Source organism: Setaria italica, chromosome II (assembly GCF_000263155.2).
Source record: "Setaria italica strain Yugu1 chromosome II, Setaria_italica_v2.0, whole genome shotgun sequence".
In the NCBI taxonomy this organism is placed as follows: domain Eukaryota; kingdom Viridiplantae; phylum Streptophyta; class Magnoliopsida; order Poales; family Poaceae; genus Setaria; species Setaria italica.
The window spans coordinates 42,629,310-42,649,848 of NC_028451.1; the positions used below are offsets into that span (position 1 = coordinate 42,629,310).

Genomic DNA, 20,539 nt, shown 5'->3' on the forward strand with positions numbered 1-20,539 from the left:
ATGGCCGGAAACCGTAAGGTTGCAGTTGGCGGCCGCGGCGATGACCGGCTCAGCGACCTCCCCGACGGCATCCTCGAGCACGTCCTCTCCGTACTCCCTGCCGCGGACGCCGTGCGCTCGTCCGTGCTCTCCAGGCGGTGGCTCCGCGCCTGGGCCCACGCACCAGCGCTCAACCTCTCCGACGAGCGCCTCCAGGACCGGTTCCTCGGCTTCGCGCGCGAGGTCCTCGCGCGGTACGGCGCGCCCGACGTCCCCGCGCTCAATGTGACCCTCGGCTGCGAGTCCAACCTCGGCCCCGCCGCCGCCACCGCGTGGCTCCGCGACGCCATGGAGCGCGTCGTCTCATCGGTCTCGGTCTCGGTGATGGCGCCGGGGCCGCTGTGCCCGCTGACCCTCCCCCGCGGCCTGAGAGCCAAGTCGATTACCCTGGTACCGAGCGGCATCTCCTTCCAGCACGGCCCGCTCGTCCTCCCGGGGCCCGACGCACCGACGTCGTTCGGGGCGTTGACGGAGCTGAGCCTCTCGAGGGTGCGTCTGCAGGAACGCGTGCGCCCGCTCGGGGAATTCCTGTCGTCGTGCTGCCCCCGGCTGAGGAAGCTGCTCCTTAGCAAGGTGAGTGGGGGGCTGGTTGCAGGCGGGGGGCTGCGCCTGTGGCCGCTCGTGCTCCACCTGGACATGCTCGAGGAGCTCGTGGTCGATCGCGTCGAGAGCTTTAACAAGCTGCAGGTGGTGTCTGCTAATCTCCGGGTGCTGGGTGTGCACTCCTGCTTTGGATCTGTGTCGCAGTGGGGCATTTACACCGTGGTTGAGATCTCGGCGCCGAGGCTTGAGGTTGTCGGTTGGTCCAGCTTTCTGCCGAGTGCCGAAGCACCTCAGCTTCCTGAACGGCAGTCATTGCATCCGGTGTCTGTCTGGTCTCCTTTTCTACTTGCCCGGGAATGAGTTCGGGTCGACCAGCGCTGTGCGGTTACTGGAGATGTGCTCGAGTGCCATCCATCTGAGTGTTTGCATTGACATTCCAGACTTCACTACTCCATCCATGCTAACTCAAGAGGTATCAGCACGTGTTTAAGTTTGTGTTCTGACTTCTGAGCTTTTAAGCTAAGGTACTCTAGCTCTGTAGCCCAGACTCATATAGACACATGTTTTTTCTGATGCTAATTTTGAGGTACTCTCTAGCGCAGGAGTTGGACCATGTACCGCAGCTTCCTAACATCAGGGTACTCTCCCTGCGGTTAGTTGCGATTTTGAGGTTTATCAACTGTCCCATTGCCCCAATTATCTTCTCATTCCTCAAGCGATGTCCCAACCTGACACGGCTTCACATTGACCTGTCAATGCTGCACCAGTTTTCAAGGTTGGATCCAGAGTATCTTACGGGTTCCGGTAAGTATCGATGTCTTCATAGTTCATAGTACATTGCTTTATGGGATAGGTTACTTTGGCAGTGGCGAGTTCTTTTCTCCTTAAAAGATTTCAATCATAATGATTTTTTTCCTGAATTCCATCAATTACTTCGTTTTGATTCACCATGTAGAGTAGCACCTTTTTGAAGATAAAGCTTGGAAAACAAAATGCTATTATAGGAAAGATATATAAACGATAGGCACCTCGTTTAGTCCTTTTTTGTTGGTAACCTATCAAATTTCTCCTTTTATAATCTCTAGTGACGTGCATTGTATATGTAAGTAGACTAAAATTAGAAGTAATTTCACACATATATTTGGATTCTATGTGCTGGTTTGATCAATGAAGTTTACAAACCCCCCTCCGAATTGATCTATCAGAATAACGAGGATGGAAAGCATGTAGAGATCAACTGGAACTAGGCTCGCTTCGAGAGATAAGGATCAGCGGGTTCACGGGAACAGACTGTGAGATGGAGCTTGCTGATGTTCTGTTTGGGGTTGGGGTTGCACGCCCAGCACTCGAGAGGATATCTATAGCATTGTTTCCTCAAGTAAGGCAAGGTATGAATGGCAGTCCTGTGTGCTGCGTTGGAGCCACATCACCAGCATTCAAGAGGATGCCTATGTCGTTTCCACAATTGCTGCGACATATGGATTCCATTGGGACGAAGATGAAGGCTCAATTCCCTCTGGTGGGAGGATACTGGGAAACTGTTCCGAGGAAAGAGCTCACATGGACCAGAACATGTTGAATTGCCAGGTAAATATGGTGGAGAAAGATGGGAGATCGAAACGCAACAGACACTGTTGTAGTGGTATTGAAGAGTCGAATGTCATGAGATCCAAACTTACTTAGCACCTCAAGTCAAAGGAAGCTACCACTAGGAGTAACCCGCGATTGGTTTTGTTCTGTGATGGTGATTGGGGATCACACCACTAAATTAGTGGTATTAGAGTGTTAGCGTTTTGTTTATTTGGCATGATTGCTGGTGCTATTTATTGGAAGTTTGTAGTACCAACTGACTTGTGACAAACATTATCATGTTTTGGTGAATAGTACTCTGTACCTAGTCCTGTTTCGACGTGAACATGACTTGGCAGGTATAAACTGCTGCTCCGTCAAATTCTTCTGCGAGCATCCTCCACGGTTTAATGGCTTCCCGAGCTACACGTTTTGCGTGATGAAGATTTTGGTCAGATTCAGGCATGCTGACCATAATCCGGAATACTAATATTTGTGTGTGGTGCCAGCTGGAACCTGGAATGCGCTACGTGTCTCCCCGGCCGGTATGCTTCAACGAGCATCTTTCCCCGTCAAATCCAATGTCGACGTGTTGCTACTGGATATCTCGGCAGCGAAAGGAAGAGCTTCCACCACCGCTACGAAAACTTCGACAACCAACTCGGACGCATGATTTTCAAGGACAATATCAACTTTAATAACATACAGTATGTAAAATCGCTGACAAATGTGCTGTACTTGGATCGACATTCACAGGCGCGGCAGCTATGGAGTGAAGATTGGGTGTTCGAGGAGTAGTCTTTCTTATAATTTTTTTTGTACAGCTCTTTTCTCTACATGCTTTGGCCAGGCCTTGTTAAACTCTCGTGTATTATTTAATAGAAACCTAGCAATAGGCCGGTTTACGTTTTAAAAAAAAACAATTTATGAATGATTCATGGTGTTGAATGTTGAAGTGCAACTAAAACCATCCGCAATCTTCAGAGAAAAGACTCAGGGTCAAGGCGGAAACCACGATTCTATTTTGGTTTTATCTGTTACGATTCCTAAATCAAGAAATAAATAAGATGCTACTAGTATGAATGAAAGTCTGCTACATCAAGAAAAGGGAAAAAAAGCGATGGTGTTTGCACCAAAAATGGATGATACTGCATAGGGGACAGTCGCTTGTTTGCTCTGTTTCTCAACATCAGCTAGAAGCTGCTGCAGTGAGCTTGTACTTGAGGTACGCTCGGATAAAAGGATCGAGTTCGCCGTCCATGACGCCGGTGATGTCTGAAGTCTCGCACCCTGTCCGGACGTCTTTGACGAGCTTGTAGGGGTGGAAGACGTAGTTGCGTATCTGCTGCCCCCACTCTGCCTTCACCATGTCACCACGGATCTGCTTGATCTCCGATGCACGCTGCTCCTCCGCGATCACCAGCAGCTTCGCTTTGAGCCGGCTGAGAGCCTTTATTTTGTTGGCCAGCTGACTCCTCTCCTCTGCAAAGTTGGGCATCGCAAAACAAACGTCAGGTTTATCTCGTATAACCTGCAGTTGCTTCCAATTCTCGTATAACAAAGAAGAGTGATTGTGTAATTGTTCAGCATATGTGATGCAAGCTGGTCTGAAATGATACCTGAGCAACGAACGGCAATGCCAGTAGGAATATGGACCATGCGAACAGCCGTTTCCACCTTGTTCACGTTCTGGCCTCCTTTACCTCCAGCTCTTGTGAAGCTTATCTCCAGGTCCTCTTCAGGTATTTCCACAGCCATGGATTCTTCCGGAAGAAGAGGCATAACTTCAACACCAGCAAAGCTTGTCTGCATAAAGTAGTACATATAGAAGAAAACTAAGAATTGGAAAGGAATGGTAGTCTTATCCCTTTAGCTCATGAAAAAGTGTTGATAAATTTACTGAACTAGAACTGTGAAATGAAAATATTACCTGCCGAAGCCCTTTAGCATTGAATGGTGATTGGCGGACAATCCTGTGTGTCCCTTTCTCACCAGAGAGATAGCCATAGGCATATCTTCCCTCTAGTTCAACTGTTGCTGATTTTATACCAGCCTCTTCACCAGGTGATTTCTCAACTACTCTTGTCTTGTAACGCTGCTTCTCTCCCCATCTTACATACATCCTTAGTAACATGTCAGCCCAATCCTGCAAAGACCAAACAAAGTTTTAACAGAATGCAAGCACACTTTGTGTAAGCAAACACATGCTTTCGAATGAAAAATCCAGTCATTGCCATTCTTACATGAGACCAGTACGTAACTACATGTCTACATACATAGCATAGATGTAACAAATAATGATGTACATATTGCAAGCCAGTAGCCTAGTGCATGGAATAGCCATCAAGAATGCGATCTCTGTATCATGGTTCATTGTTTGTACTTTCGAAAACAGCTAAACTTCCAACATCTGTGGACTAGTTTTTCTTTCATCAGTGTCTCTTCATGGTATCATGACAACCCTTTTATGAGAACAGGTTTGCATAGGGAAGCTATTGCAAAATTGAATAGTTGGTGATACAAAGAAAAAGAAAGTAACAGGCTTAATTTCTTCCTACGCAAAGTACCTAATGACTAATACATATGATCTTAAAAACTAACTGTAGTGTTCAATCTTTGTTAGTGAATACAACCACCGTGCCTAAGGAAAGTGAGTTTAAGTAAGAAGTATTCTTCAACTATACAAAGAAAACATGTAAACATAGTGAAGGCTTACCTGAGCGTCAGTGCCACCAGCACCAGCAGAAATATTAATTACAGCACCTTCCTTGTCATATGGTCCAGAAAGCAGCTGTGTCGTCTCAAAGTTATCTAATGCCTTATTAAATGACTTTATAATATTTGAAGCCTCCTCAAGAAGACCAGTATCTATGGAATCTAATTCCTCAGTAAGCTTCACAATGGTCTCAGCTTCTTCAACCTACAAGCACAAAAGGACCACTACAACTAAGAACTAGTAGTGTTCATGCCAAATTGTTGCCATACGTCATTCTTCTTCCACCAAAAGTGATAGCATATACAATTCAGAACAGTTGCTGGGACATATGCAGTAGATTCTTATTTTTGTTAATTAATTATTATGAATTGCATAAATATGTAGGTGCTACAAATGTGTCATCACTATTATCATAGGAACTGTGAAATAGTACATTCAGTTCATCATCAATGCCATGAATGCTCAAACCTGTGATTTAAAATCGTTGAGAAGCTTGACTCTGTCTTTGAGCTCCGTCAGAGAAACAAGTATCTCCTGGGCCTTGGAAGGATCATCCCACAAAGAACTATCTGCTGACTTCTTCTCGAGCGAAGCGATCTCCTCCTTAAGCTGTTCCAAACCTGCAGACTGCCTGACTTCACTTACGCGCTCTATAGCCAACTCAACCTCCTTCCGCAAAGCGTAGAAATCTGCACGTTTTTCAAAGCTATTGGTAGAATCCGGTGCATTTATGTACCATAACAATAAGTGGTCTTACTCTTAGCAAATGCACCAAATGAAGAATGCTAGCAGAAAAGTTACCCTGCATGGCCCATTCGGCAGCCTCCGGTTCATCTGCAACGCTCGACTGGCTTCCGGTCCCAGCGGATGCAGATTGCACTGTGTTGATCCAAGTCTGTCAACGTTTCATCCAGAGTATAAGAAAACTAACGCATAAATCACCAGCTGTAATTCTTCTCTCGAACTAATCCTAATTTTAATCTTGTTGAAATTAAGAGGTTTGGTTGCAGCAATTTCATGAACCCGATTGCATATGCTTGCTTGCACGAGGGAATGAGGAGACAGACTCACCGGGAATAGGGTTCCGGCGGCGGCGGCTGAAACAAACGGAGAAGGGGGAGCGCCCCGGGTTGAAGCTACTGCGAGCGGTGCAGCGGGGGTAGTGAACGGCGGCGGCGACCCGCGCGGCCGGCAGAAGCAGCCGCGGGCAGTCAACCATGCCGTTGCGAGACGCGTCGGGGTCGGCGCAGGGCCACGCACGGGTAGGGACGCCGGGGGAGGACGGAGGAGGCGCGTCGCGGAGGAGCGGCGAGGTCGCAGGCTCGCAGCGGCTAGCCGAAAAGGATTGGGGGAGGGAGGGATTAAAGTGATAAGGATCTGACGGTTGATATTAAACTATTAATAGAAAAAATATTAAATTGTATTTGAAACTTATTCCCTCCTTTTTTTAATTCTTTCATCTTAATTCTTAATCCATTCAAGAGCATTGCGCGTAGCAGAACTTCAAAACATACATGCATATGATTCACTGAACAAACGTTTAGCTCAAAATTTTTCACAAAAATATAGCATGAACAACCACCCGCAGCTTGCAGGTACACTTATAAATTATGATGGGCAACTCAGAATTTGGAACAGAGCAGAAATCTGAAAAGGGGACACAAAATTCAGACTTAGAACAATATGATAGGCCGTTATCTTCTCCACAGGGGAGTACCATTACACCACAGGATCATAGGTCCAAAACACCACTTCCAACATTACACTTTTCAAACTCAAACTTCATAATTCGTTCAAACATGGTTTAAGCCACCTATGCATTATACTAAAGCAATACTGGCGGAAGACACATCTCTGAAACATCTCTGAAACAGCACAGGGCATATTCTGGCTTGCTACTTAAATCTCCTGAACGCTCAAGCCTGCAAGAAGGGAAAATCACAATCAGTATGTGTAAAGCGGGGCAACTCTGCAAATTGTACACACATAAACCATATAAGTAATAAAATAGATTCAGAACACTAGACCTGACATCAAAATGACTTGGCATGATGCAGAACATGTAAATTTCAGGATTCACAAAACATGTGCACAGTATTATCATATTTGCAGCATGAATCTATAAATATATTCTGCACAATTTGTTCAGACCAAGGTTTTATAGTTACAAACTTACAATAGTCTGAACTAATAGTAGGATAAACACCAGTCCAAGGTTACAGTAGCCATGCATAGGTAGAAAGCATTATGTCATACACAATGACAGCAACAAACTAGCAGAAGATCATGCACACTGACCGATCATCCTATTTGTGTAGTACACTGACAACAAATCAAGTATCCGGTGACAAGCCATGATAACTGCAAGCCATCAGAATGAAAAAAAGATTCCAGGCTATATAAATAGGAAGATCTAGATTCTAGACTATCCAGAATAACATATATGACTATCCACTGATTTATCTGTAATTGTCATTATACTGAATGTCTCAGACAAATGGGCTCAATCAAATTCGTATGTCGCACAAATAGAACGAGTCAATGTATACATGAAACTACCAGGATTTCGCATCCAACCAGCAACAGCCCAGTATGCCGATCAAGTATAGCTTTTTCTTCGCCAAATTACCCGAAGCATCAGGTACAGGTATTCAGTCGTTTAGGCACCGCTACCCCTATCGATCTCGCACACCGGCAACATGGCCTACACCCGTCCGTAAATGATTCATCTGATTCCACCCGGACAGACACAGTCGACTGGCAAGCAAGCAAAACGAACGAAAGGTGCAGCAGCCGATGGATGCGGGGGGGTCATGGGAGGAGCAGTGGAGCACGGACCTGGCGGGAGCGACTGCTTGAGCTTGTTGGCCTTGTCGGCGTCGTGGACGCAGAGGGTGTAGAGGTACCTGGAGCAGCGCACCTTGAACTTGACGGCGCCCTTGGCCCGCTTGATCCGCACCGACCGCGCGTCCTTCCGCCGCGCCGTCAGCAGGAAGTCCTTGATCTCGTGGATCTGCTTCGGCTGCCGAGAAAAGGGGAAAAAATCGCGAACGAGTCAGCAAACGCAACCATCATCCTGCCGGCGCTCAAGCGGGCGGCCAATCTTCCGCGCGTGGCGTAAGAGGGGGAGGTGGTCTCACCATGGTGGCAGCTCGGGTGGAAGACGCTGCTGATGCGAACAAACCCGCGGAGAACTGAGCGGCGGCGGCGGCGGACGGGTTAAGAGAGGGGATAGCAGAGAGGGGATTCTGGAGCGAGATCGCCTTGTATGGGCTACCCTCAGGCCCAGTTCCACATGGTCCATCCAGCAGGCCAGCCCAATAGAGTGTTCTTCTATGCACACGTCTACTCTTTTATCTTTTCTTTTTCTTAAAAAAAGTACGAACTGCTTTACCTCTATGGCTCTATGACTTGCGCTTTAAAATTTTGTGCAACCCAAGTAAAAAAATTGTCACCCCGGTCATAAGGAGTTTGTGAACAAGAAAAATCAAGAACTCGATTAGACCATGTTGAAAATTTTGTAAGATGCACACCCGATTTTCAGCAGGGAAGAGCACTTGGAAGAAGCAAAGACCAATATACAAAAGAATCGGAACCAGACTAATAAAGTAATAACACAGAAAACCGTTGTTGAGAACTCCAGTCTAGTTATTTTTTTTTAAAAAAACTCCAGCCTAGTTTGTTCGTGCTGAAGGAATTAGTCACGTGACTACGTGAGTAAACTCTGCAAGGTGCAAGGTCATGAATGGTAACAGAACAGTGATGATCGATGAGTATTATCTACATGGGAAGAGAGCAAGGAAAATTCACAGTTTAGACTTCTTGGCCCTGATTGGTTTGCTACTAGCAAGTCAAAATTTTGGCCACTATTTGGTTGAGTGCCAAAATTTGCCAACCTATCTTATTTATCTTACTAAAATATTGGCAGCCAAAACTTTGGCATGCCAAACTTTTAGCAACAAACCAATCAGGCTAAGGAGCACGGCCATTTGGTCACAGAATGTAGCCAGTTGTATCCATTGATACACCAAAGATTCTTACAGCGTAACTGTTATATCATTGAATTCCGAGGGTCTATGAAACACCTGTTGCCGGCCTGAACTAGCTTTTTTAAGACAAAAACATAGTAACATCTTTCCCTCTTGCCTACAACATTACTGCTTCAAAGTTCTTATACAAAGGAAAGATCACATAAATGAAACCATTTACTTTTACAGTAAGTCATAGCATATATTTCAGTGACACGGTACATGTACATCCCTGAAACTCTGCAAGCTAGCCTATAATTTCAGCATTCTATGTAGGTAATATAAGCTCACAATCATATCTTTCAAGAAGTGGTCTATGTTGGCAATTGTAGCGTGCATTAAACAAAGATAGTAACAATGACTGCCAACTACATTAAAAAAGATTAAGCATTGTAAGCATAGTAAAAATGACTGCCAACTACATTAAAAAAGATTAAGCACCGTAAGCATAGTAAAAATGACTGCCAACTACATTAAAAAAGATTAAGCATTGTAAGCTAAAATAATACTCCCTCCGTCCCAAATTACTATTCGTTTTAGCTCTTCTAGGTACATAGCTTTTGATATGCATCTAAATATATATCATGCCTAGATACATATCAAAAGCCCTAAAAAAGTCAAAACAAATAGTATTTTGGGACGGAGGGAGTATATTGTAAACTCAATAGGTTTGAATGTTCTGCTCAGGATGACAACACATGAATATAGTTGCAGAACATTGTTCCTATATGGCTATATACTGGTGGTTAGCATGTAGATTTGAAATACAATTAGTGGAATAATGATCCTGTAGATGCCATGTGTCATGAACACATGATGACATCTTCCTCAGATGAAAGCATCAAGGTAGAAACCTATGCTACTATGCTTTGGTTGACTATGTTTCTCTAAAATTTTGAAAACACCATAATTACTTCAGTAGAAGAGCAAATAATCAAATCTAGCTAAAGTTACAGATGGAGGTGGAGGGTAACTGACAGATCAATCTGCAGCATAAAAAAAATGATATGATTTGCTTCAAAGCATATTGGAATTATGATGGGTGTTGGAATAAGATCAGGAAGGAAGTTGCTCATATTATTAGTTTCATGGTACATTTTTAGTTAGTCCCAAAATATACTTTTGAATCATTAACTAAACATAAAATTGATTAATTATAAATTAAGGCAAAGATAATGAAATTTAAATAAGATTAACATGAGGCATGCCAATGATCCACCATAGGATATGACAATAAATTTAAACTAGGAAGACTTATTTTCACTCATCACCAGATGGCCCAAATTTCTGCCAAATATGATCAATTAAGTCCCCACATATTTGATTTTCTGCTGGTTGAGCACAAATAGTATCATTTCTCTGGAGTACAGTGGCAAAGCAATCGGCAGGCCCATTGTTGATGTTTGATGGTAGAATAGCAGATGTGCCTGCAGGTTCGCTTGGTTCAAAATAAGCACTTGCAATGTCTATCTCGTCTTGAATTGTCATGTTATGGAGTATGATGCAAGCTTGAATGATTTTTTCAAGAGTAGCTCGTTGGAAAAAACGTGTTGGGCCACAAACAAAGGGAAAATGTGATTGCAGGACTCCAAATGCTTGTTGGGTACCTTTCCTTGCCTCTTCTTGATATTTTGCAAACAATCGTTCCTTTTTTGTTTGAGGGTGGGGTATTGTCTTCACGAATGCAGTCCATTCTGGGTAGATCCCATCAGCAAGATAGTAGCCCATATCATATTGTCTCTTATTGATGGAAAATTGCACCTGAGGAGCTTTCTCTTTCACGACCTCAGTGAACAACAATGGTTGATTGAGCATAATGATGTCACTGTTGGACCCAACAACACCGAAGAAACCATGCCATATCCAGAGGTCTTGTGAAGCAACAGCTTCAAGAAACATTGTGGCTGCACCATAATCGCTATGATTAAGCTGGCGCATCCATCTAGGTGGGCAATTATCCCACTCCCAGTGCATACAGCTAATGCTTCCCAACATACCTGGGAAGCCACAGTCCTCACCAATTTGTAGTAGATGCTGCAAATCAACACTAGTAGGCAATCGCAAATATTCACCACCAAACTTGTCAATCACCCCTTCCACGAACAGCTCCAATCTGTACATATTCATCAATAGCATCTGCTGGTGATCCATGAGCTCACATATGAATAGCCGTTGTGTAGTTCTGCAGAGGTGAGAGCCCTTGGTGATAGAAACCATCTCTCCTTCTGGTGAAATAGGGAGACTACTCACCTAGGGCATGGACAATACGTAGAAAGAGGGGTCTTCTCATCCGGTACCTTGTTCGGAAGAGTTGGTCGTTACAGACTGGATTTTCAGAAAAGAAATCAGCCACAAGTCGTTCATGGCCCTGTTCATGATATCTTCCAACAAACCTCCTAGTACCACTCCGGCGGCAAGATGTACCAGTTTGTTGAGCTTCAATTTTGGCTTGAATCTTCACGGTGATCCGCTCAAGAAAATTGTGCAATACACCTTGCTCAGTGATGAATTCCTCCATGGTGTATATGTCAGTTGGGTCAATGGTGTCACTATCTTCAGAATCATCAGAGCAAGAACGCGTGTCTGATTGATGGGGCATACCTGCAAAGTTAAACAAATGGCTAATGTTTCGCATGAACAAGTGCCGTGCTCCGATGATCCCAAATGTGAATGAAGGTAGGCAGCAAAATTGTTTGCTAGAAAGGAATGAGCAAATCCTTCTATGTGCATGTGCAATCAATCAATACAAACTCATATCCAGATTCTGGAGATTGGCCAATTATCATCATGTTACCTCCTACTTGCAATCTATATGCTACTATTCTCCAAGCAATTGTATTTGAACCAGTTGAGTATTGAAAAGAAAGGATAATCAACAACTGTGCAATAGCCAACATTATAAAGATCACACTGCCCCTGAACTTAATCCACCATCCATGCTTGCATAGGCCCTTATTCTGTAGACTATGGATTATACTTCCAAATTGCCTAGATACACTACACAGAAAATGTAAATCTCTATGCGCTTTACGAATGCTATGCTACCATTAGTATACTAGTATAACCTTAATACGACCCCATCATTCTCGAAATGATCCCAATACCGTGTCTAATCTAATTCATCAGCTACTGAAGCTGTGACAGTAATGTTCAGCGCAAGCCAACTAAATAAGTAAATGGACACTACAATAACTAATACAACTAATCGAAATCTGAAGCAAAACAGGCGGAAAGTGGAATTGGACCAGACATAATCCCACGAGAATTAAATGTAGAAAAAATGGTTATCGGCTTCACCGCCCATCAAGGACTAGAAGTCAAATGCAAAATGGCCGGTCCCGGCTGGATCACCCTTTCACTGACTTCAGGCACCAGCGCCGACCGGATTACGGAGAAGCGCGGCGAGCCGAGAGCGACGGTGGCTGGAGAGGAAGAGGAGCGGCTAGCGGCGGAGGAAGCACAGTCGCACAAGCCGAGGGGCTAGTTAGGGTTTAGCCCCGTCACCGGTACAGGCGGCATCAGCGCAATCCTATGTCTGGTCACGGACTCACGGGACGAGAAGCAGGATGCTCCGGCGGACAGCGTTAGGGGCCGCCAGGGACGGCGACCGGCCGACGTGCGGCGAGGCAGGAGCGCAAGATGGCCCACGGGGACGAGGTGAGTTAAAAAACAAGCGAGCTCAGTGCCAAGCCCAGCTCGGTTCGGTTCGGTTTCGGCCCAAGATACCGCGGGGCCTCTTTCTTTCTAGGCCGCGTAGCCCAAGTGGACTCTGGGGGGAATGAGAGATTCCTCTGAAGGATACTGATATGAGATACTTCTTTGACTTTATGCAACAAAATTTCAATTATGACAATTGATGATAACATGTTAACAAAAAGATGTACGTACTTGTATAAGATATACGAAAATATAGGACATATACCTTTTTCATTCCCGTTGATAGGATTTTCATGGGCTATATCAAGCAGATTGATGCTGACGTAATGATACAACCTATACTTTCTGAATATTTGTTCCTTTTCCCCTTAGCTTGGAGGCCTTCTCCATTTGCCAGAATAAACTATGTACATGTCAAACTCTTGAGCTGGTGAACTGTAATCACTTGTTCATTTCCCGAGTACAGATTCCTTTCCCTTACTGTGATGCGAGCTCATTAATTTTAGTAAGATCGATCAAGCACTTGTTCATTTCCCGAGTACAGATTCCTTTCCCTTACCGTGATGCGAGCTCATTGATTTTAGTAAGATCGATCAAGCATCGTGATCACGTGTATATATCAGTGTTTCCTCAGATGATAATCTTTTTTGCAGAAACACTCAGAAATTTTAGCAAGAAAAACCATCCGTTTTTTTATTACATTCTATTTTGGCGAGTGCTCTCGTTTTTAAATGACATGATCGTTTGTCTTGCACTCTGCATTTTTAACACGAATTCCCTTGCCAACCAATGGCGTTTTTTCATTGTTCCAGTTTGAATAATTTCCCAATGTGTATTGTTCTTTTCCGGCGATTTGAATGAGAATTTCTATTCTTAATCATTGATGCTGCTGATCATACTGAGTCAATAATGCACATCTTATCCATCTTAGCATCAGCAGGATCGAACATGCAATTACCATGAGTAGTAAAACAAACTGGTGGAATGAAACAATCAAATTTATATCATAGAGGGGGCCGGGTTCATAACAATGCAAGTTACAAACACAGTAATAATCAACTCAAACCAACAAGCTGAATAGTCCAACAAAAAAACACCACACCATTTGAAACCGCAATAAATTAAACAAGGAAGCAATTATAAAAAAAAAAGGAAGGAAGGAAGTAAAGCCAGTGCGACGATGCCGCTTGAGCCTGCAGTGAAATTATTAATTAGCGGGAAATGAAACAGATGACCCGGTTCTTCGGCGGCGCGCGGAGCTGGTCATCACTGCTTCCCCTGGCAGTCGGCCGGGCACGTCTTCATCTCCTGACGGCACGCCATGAGGTCTTTGTCCCGGCTGATCTCGGTCCGCTCGCCGGCGGCCAGCCGCTCGAACAACCTGTCGCAGGCACCGAGCTTGCTCAGCTCGGCCTCCCGCTGCTGAGCCTGCTGCTTCTCGGCATCCGCCTTTGCCTTCTCGGCATCCGCCTTGGCCTGGCACGCTTCTTTGGTCATACCTAGCTCGCATACTTTAGCGACGTCGATGTTCCTCTGCGCAAATGCCTTCACAAGACTGCAAGCGCAGTCTTCGCTGGATTAAAAAATGATATCTTTTAGCGCGTCACAGCACTTTTCGAACATCTTCCTCAGAGGTGGCACGAATCCTACTGAAGCCATCAAATACTTTTCCGATACATGATCGTTCCATGGAGATGCGAGGCAACTGCTCAAGACCCCTGGAACAAGCTTCCTCCAGCGGGGCTGCGCTGCCTGGCACTGGCAGCGAGAGCCCCAGGAGCAGCGCCGCCACCAGAATCAGGGCCTGCTGCTTCCAGGGCTTGGCCATCTTTCAATTTTGTGCGTGTGTTGCTACTGCACGTATGGCGATAATAATGCTAGTGTGTTGTGTATGTTGGCAAGCTGGATGTGCGATCGATGCTAGGTGGGTACGTGGGTGGGCCTTTTATAGGCTCAGATTTGCCGAATTACATATAAACTAATTATAAGCACGCGCGTGCTTGCTTCAGGCGTGCTCCTTTTATAGGTTCAATTAATTCTGTTGATCGATGCTTCTACTTGAGCCAACGTGCTTACACGCTATATATATATCAAAGTCCACTCTTCCGAGTCCCATCCCATGTGCGTCGAGTTGCAATTGCAATTATCCCTAGCACATGGTATACATAGTTTAGCAAAAGACGTACGAATCGCATGGGATTGAAGCGACCGAGTAAATTGCTGCAAATGAAGCTAGCTGGAGGCCGGCCTTTTCTACTCCATCCGTTCCTTTGCTACAAGATTGGCAATAATCGTCACAATAAAAATGAAACACGAGGTGGCCAGCTATGCCGGCCTGCTCGATCGGACATCTATAGCTGGTGGCTGCCGTGGAGCTGGAGCCAAAATGCAAAATCTCAAGTGTTGACAGAATTGATTGATCGTTTTTTTTTTTGAGATCGATTGATCGTTAAAGGTTAGCCAAGCTAATTAATATTTTGGTCCATTCTGGATTTCTGGGCTAACTTAGCACGTTGTGGTAGTGGAACGCATTTCCTTGATGCCAGCAACCAATATTGCTTCAAATCCGCATTGATAAGCTCATTGGAATTAAAACTTACAGGTGTCTGAATGTGTGCATGTTGTAAGCAAGCCCTGCTCCATGGGCCATCTACCGTGAAATGAGCCGTGTGTAATTCTGCTCTTGGACAAGATGTACGAATACAGCACCTTTCCAGTTAAGTTGAGGTGGAGACTTGTTCATAAATTTAACCACAAGCCAGAAGAGAACCAAAATCAGACCTCAACAAAATATGTGACCACAGGGGCTAGATACCACTACAAGTTCTAACAAAATATCATGCATAATTTTGGTGTCTAGCTAGAAGAGAACAAAATCAGACCTACCCTTGAGGCTTATCCCAATGTTCAGTTGTACCAGATAACTCAGGTATGGCAGGCTAATCAGCTAGGAGAAGAAGAGGATCCTTTACTTCAGAAGCATGATGCTTTAGGGGGTGTTTGGTTCCACCCTGCTAAACTTTAGTTGCTAAAGTTTAGCAACTTTTAGCTGCTAAACTGCCAAACACCCTTGCTAAACCTTGCTAAAGTTGAGTTGCTAAAGTTTAGCACTTAAGCAAGTTTTTGGTTGCTAAAACTTGCTAAAAGGTGGGCTGGACAACCTATACCCCTCATTTATTGCTTGTCTCCCCCCTCCTGCGCACCTTTAATAAGGGTAGATAGGTCTTTTTACAGTCATGAAATGCCTTTTAGCAAGAGTATCCAAACAGCTTTTGCTAAAGTTTAGCAACTAAAGTTTAGCAAAATTTAGCTGCTAAACTTTAGCAAGAGGAACCAAACAGGCCCTTAGTGAAATCTTTATAGAATAGACTACAGCAAGGGTACAGAGTTCCTTGTGCAGATTGAAGATTCCTTTGAAGAATAACGCTATCTCTTACAGAAAAAACAAGACATTTGTTTTTTCCACCCAATTTCCAGTGGCAGAATTGATAGTTCGGTCAGATGCCACGTCTCAAAAATTCTTCTAAAAATACCGAACCCAATCGTTGCATAAAAGTTCGTACCCTACTTTTATGTTTATGAGCTAAAGTTCTAGCACATGAAAGTCAAAGTATATATTTTAGTCAATACAAAGTATATGTTCCCTATGCTAACTGGGCTCATTAGTTATGGTCAACAAACAATACGCACCCCAAGGGCTAGGTAAACGCGCCGTAGTAAGAGGGGCAGTTATGAACCCTGTGGACCACCCCCATGGGGGCGGTCAAGGGAAAGCCGCCATTGGTAGAAAAAAACCCACAACCTAATACCGTGAAAGAGAAACTTCCCAAATTCAGGGAAGCTTATCATAAAGGGCTTCAACAAGAGGTTTTATTCGTTCTTTGAGCAAAAAGATAAAGATCGGATAGATTCGAACCGCAATTGCAAAGGTAATAACTACTATGCCAGCCCAAATCATGATCTTCACCAACTTGGATTTGGTTCTCTTGCGAAAATCCGTCTTATTCAAAACCTCAATCATCACATCCCCTCTCTCCCACTTCTAGTTCCTATGATGCACTGGGAGCTTATAGACAGAAATGAATCAGTTTAAACAGTCCCTTGTAGCTCCGATGGAAACTAGATCAACGTGTCGTTGGGTCAAGAGAAGTTCCGATTGAAGTCAAAAAGATAGACCTTGGTTCTATTTCATCTCTTCAACAAGTTTAGTAATAAGCATAACGGCCCTATTGTTCCGATGGAGAGAACAACCTATAATTAGCTTTTCGGGAAATTTCCAAACGAACAATTTCAACGAACAGAATAACACTCGTATATATTGAGCTTGTAATGGTACCTCACAATTCAAAAGTCTCTCTACGATTGTATCCTGCCAATCAGCCTTTTTTCCCCCAAAAAAAAAGCCGTTTATACAGCTAATTATAGCCTGCACAAGACAATGGCAATAACAACAATCTTAATACGAGCAACGTAATGCTCTCTTGCACACTTTGATAATTTTCATAACAGCATATGAAAGACTAGTGAAAGGCTACACTTTTTAAAAGATTATTATTGTTACTGAAGAAGTAATCTAGCCTTTTCTGTCTTATATATGATGCAGCACATAGATGTCAAAAAAATTGATGGATAACCAGCACTGCAGGAGATAATAATAATATATAAACATGTATCTTCCTTTTCCCCAGTTGGAAGCATCAAAGATATCAACATAAGCTAGTGTGCTTTGGTTGAATGTGTTTCTCTACATCCGAGAAGGGGCACTAATACTCAAATTAGAGATCGAGCACACCTGACAGAACAATTTGACCTGATTTGCTTGAAAGCAAACCTTGAAGAATGATCAGCATTAAAGTTATTTAAATTTATCCAGTTTCAAGGTCCAGTTTGAATTAATTTCCAAACCTAATCTTTTTCAAGATGCTAATGCAAAAATTCAACATAGCTTAGCTACTTATAAATGAAGTTAAACAACATGAATTTTAAATAGATAACTAGGACAAGATACGTACCAGTGACCAACCAAGCGACATGACTTCGTACACTAATACTAGATCTTTTTTACTTGTCGCCAAATGGCCCAAACTGCTGCCAGATATGCTCAGTTAAATCCCTTCTTAGCTGGCCATGTGTTGCTTGACTACAAACAGGGGCACTTCTCTGGAGTACATTAGTTAAGCAATTGGCAGGCCCAGTTTTGATGTTTGATGGTAAAACAGCCGTTATACCTGAAGCTTCATTTGGTTCAGAACAAGTACTTGCCATGTCTTTCTCATCCTGAACTGCCATGTTATGGAGTATGACACAAGCTTGCAGGATTTTCCCAAGAGTTGCTCGTTGGAAAAAGCGAATTGGACCACGAACAATGGGGAAACGAGATTGCAGGACTCCAAATGCGCGCTGAACATCCTTCCTTGCCTCTTCTTGATGTTTAGCAAACAATCGTTCCTTTTCAGTTCGAGGGAAGGGTATTGTCTTAACAAATACAGTGCATTCTGGGTAAATTTCATCAGCAAGGTAGTATCCCATATCGTATTGACTCTTATTGATGGAAAATTGCACCGGGGGAGCTTGTCCTTTCAAGACTTGAGTAAACGACGGTGATTGATTGAGAACACTGATGTCATTGATGGAGCCAACAGCATTGAAAGAAGCGTGCCATATCCAGAGATCTTGTGAAGCAACAGCTTCAAGAATAAATGTGGCAAAGCCGTGATCACTATGATTAAGACGACGCATCCATTTAGGAGGGCAATTTTCCCACTCCCAGTGCATGCAACCAATGCTTCCCAACATGCCAGGGAAGCCAAGGCCTTCACCAATTTGTAGTAGATGCTGCATATCAGCACTAGTAGGGCCTCGCAAGTATTCTCCGCCAAACTTGTCAATCACCCCTTCTGCAAACCGCTCCAAACACTCCATTGCTGTGCTTGTACCAATCTGCACATATTCGTCCACAGCATCTGCCGCACAGCCACGAGCTAACATACGAATTGCCGCTGTGCATTTCTGCAGAGGTGACAGCCCTTGGCGATAGCAGATATCAGTCCTCTTGGTGAAATAGGGGGACCACTCACCTAGCGCACGGACAATACGTAGAAAGAGGGGTCTACTCATCCGGTACCTTGTTCTGAATACTTTTTCATCATAGACTGGATCTTCAGAAAAGAAATCAGTGACAAGCCGTTGATGACCCTCTCCGTGATCTCTCTCTATGACTCTCCTATGAAAACCAGTCCGGCGGCGAGACGTACCAGTTTTACCAGCTTGCCGTGCTTTGATTTTGGCATGAATCTTCACACTGATCCGCTCAAGTAAATTGTGCAGGACACAGTGCTCAGCAATGAATTCTTCCATAGTGTATATGCCTGTTGGGTTGACGGTGTTTCTATCTTCGGAATCATCAGAGCAGGATGAAGTGTCTGATTGATGGGACATGCCTACAAAGATAAACAGTGACAAATATTTCAACATACATGATTTTCTTAAGGCAGGAGGAAATATAATGATTAAGGGGTTCACTTGTTCAAGCAGGAGATAACCCTAGACGTGGCTAAGGTGAAAAGTGATACAAATCCTTAATCTTTCCTGGCCAAAAAGGTCCACCAAATATGCAGATGGCAAGTAATTGGACGCCAGCCTAACCCATCCTATAATCTGATTCGACAGTTTGGTGGAAATTTTAACCTCGGAAGTTGAACGTAATCAGATATAATCCCACAACAATAACGAGGAGAAGAAGGATAACCTGCTTCGCCGCTCATCAGTGGAGATTGGTCGGCGGGTGTAATTTGGGGAATGGGGAGACGGCGATGGAAAGGCAAATTCCTCCTCCCGACTGGATCGCACCTCGCCGTTGGGGCAGGAGCGCCGCCCGGCACCGGCTAACGAAGAAGTGAAGCGCGCAACGTCGGTCGCGGAGGAGGACAAGCGGCTGGCAGTGGCGAGCGCACGGGTTGGGTGGCGGCGCGGAGACGGGGGGACTGCCACTGGACGGCGCAACCTGCCGGCGGCGGTGAGACGCGAGTGTGGTGGGGACTGGGGAGAGAGAGCCAAGAGAGGGGGCGGGCGCTCTTCTATAGACGGCCCAACCCAACATGACAACACCAGCCCAGCAAATATTATGCCTCAGCAGTCAGAACACATAGCCCACCAAAAAAGGGCCCAGGCTTCATCTAGACCACTACGATCTAGTAAAAAAAAGAAATCAGTGCTTCACCAATCACCACTACAAAAATGAAGTAAATTCTTAACAAAGCATCAGTGTTTGAGTTTCCGACTTTGAACTGGATATATATACGCATAATTCAATCTGGTCATCAAGTTCGTTAGCTAAACACTACTGGATATATATGCACGAGGCCAATAACAAAATAAAGCATTGCTTTGTAAAGCATATGAGCATACATACATTATAACTCGGATCTCATGATACAAAAAATGATTGCTAACGTATGTTTCACAAGGGAAAATTGCTAAATTTATCAAGCTAATAATTGTGATCACACGTCATTCTGCACCTAGCTACCTATATCTGTTGAACTCAGCATTGTTTCACTTCATTTCAATGCAATTTATAGCCATGTTTTTTAGTGTATCTGTACTGAAGGATGTAACTTGGTGTCAAGTGTGTGAATCTTTTATTTCTAGTACACTTACATAGCTAACGACAGCAAAAACTGAAAATACTTTGGAAAGTACAAATGCGAGTTTTATTTATTGGAGAAGCAACTTTATCCTAGTTAAAAGTGGAACAAAACTATCTTACAGAAACATGACCATTTGTTCTATACATTATTCTTGTCAACAATGTCTAATCATTACCTATTTGGCACAGCTAGACCACTTTTTTTCTTCTTCTGAAGTGAACCACCCATACATATGCATCTGAAGTTGAGTGAGTATAACCTTCAATGTTTGTGAACGAAATTCACAAGCCATGTGCACCCTCCTCCATATTAGCTAGCTCCACGTTAAGATTCAGTTG

The 20,539-nt window shown here is 44.1% G+C and overlaps 4 protein-coding genes across 7 annotated transcripts; 1 reads left to right on the plus strand and 3 right to left on the minus strand.

The window, feature by feature from the left end:
• Nucleotides 1-942, plus strand: LOC101767808 (F-box protein At5g03100). Its single transcript, XM_004959676.1, has one exon. It carries the CDS (start codon nucleotides 1-3, stop codon nucleotides 940-942), a length of 942 nt encoding a protein of 313 aa, XP_004959733.1.
• Nucleotides 943-3,150: 2,208 nt separating this feature from the next.
• Nucleotides 3,151-6,219, minus strand: LOC101759406 (peptide chain release factor PrfB1, chloroplastic). Its single transcript, XM_004957894.3, has 7 exons — nucleotides 5,939-6,219; nucleotides 5,669-5,746; nucleotides 5,336-5,556; nucleotides 4,868-5,071; nucleotides 4,082-4,297; nucleotides 3,771-3,957; nucleotides 3,151-3,633 (listed from the first exon to the last, which is right to left on the minus strand). The coding sequence occupies exons 1-7, from the start codon at nucleotides 6,084-6,086 to the stop codon at nucleotides 3,341-3,343; spliced, it is 1,347 nt and encodes a 448-aa protein (XP_004957951.1). The 5' UTR covers nucleotides 6,087-6,219; the 3' UTR covers nucleotides 3,151-3,340.
• A 262-nt stretch (nucleotides 6,220-6,481) lies between these two features.
• On the minus strand, nucleotides 6,482-8,156 carry LOC111256252 (60S ribosomal protein L38-like). Its single transcript, XM_022823963.1, has 3 exons — nucleotides 8,008-8,156; nucleotides 7,706-7,889; nucleotides 6,482-6,789 (listed from the first exon to the last, which is right to left on the minus strand). Exons 1-3 carry the CDS (start codon nucleotides 8,008-8,010, stop codon nucleotides 6,767-6,769), a joined length of 210 nt encoding a protein of 69 aa, XP_022679698.1. The 5' UTR covers nucleotides 8,011-8,156; the 3' UTR covers nucleotides 6,482-6,766.
• Nucleotides 8,157-13,607: 5,451 nt separating this feature from the next.
• LOC101760226 (putative nuclease HARBI1) lies at nucleotides 13,608-19,609 on the minus strand. Of its 4 annotated transcripts, none has more exons than XR_002676619.1 (4): nucleotides 19,301-19,609; nucleotides 17,565-18,992; nucleotides 16,889-16,978; nucleotides 13,608-14,120 (listed from the first exon to the last, which is right to left on the minus strand). XR_002676619.1 is itself a non-coding variant. In XM_004957896.3 (3 exons), exons 1-2 carry the CDS (start codon nucleotides 19,314-19,316, stop codon nucleotides 17,614-17,616), a joined length of 1,395 nt encoding a protein of 464 aa, XP_004957953.1. In that variant the 5' UTR covers nucleotides 19,317-19,609; the 3' UTR covers nucleotides 16,709-16,978; nucleotides 17,565-17,613. The 4 variants fall into 4 exon arrangements, 1 of the variants encoding a protein (XP_004957953.1); XR_002676618.1 differs by having other exon boundaries at nucleotides 13,608-14,125; XR_002676617.1 differs by lacking the exon at nucleotides 13,608-14,120 and adding an exon at nucleotides 16,688-16,778.
• Between the last annotated feature and the right edge of the window lie 930 nt (nucleotides 19,610-20,539).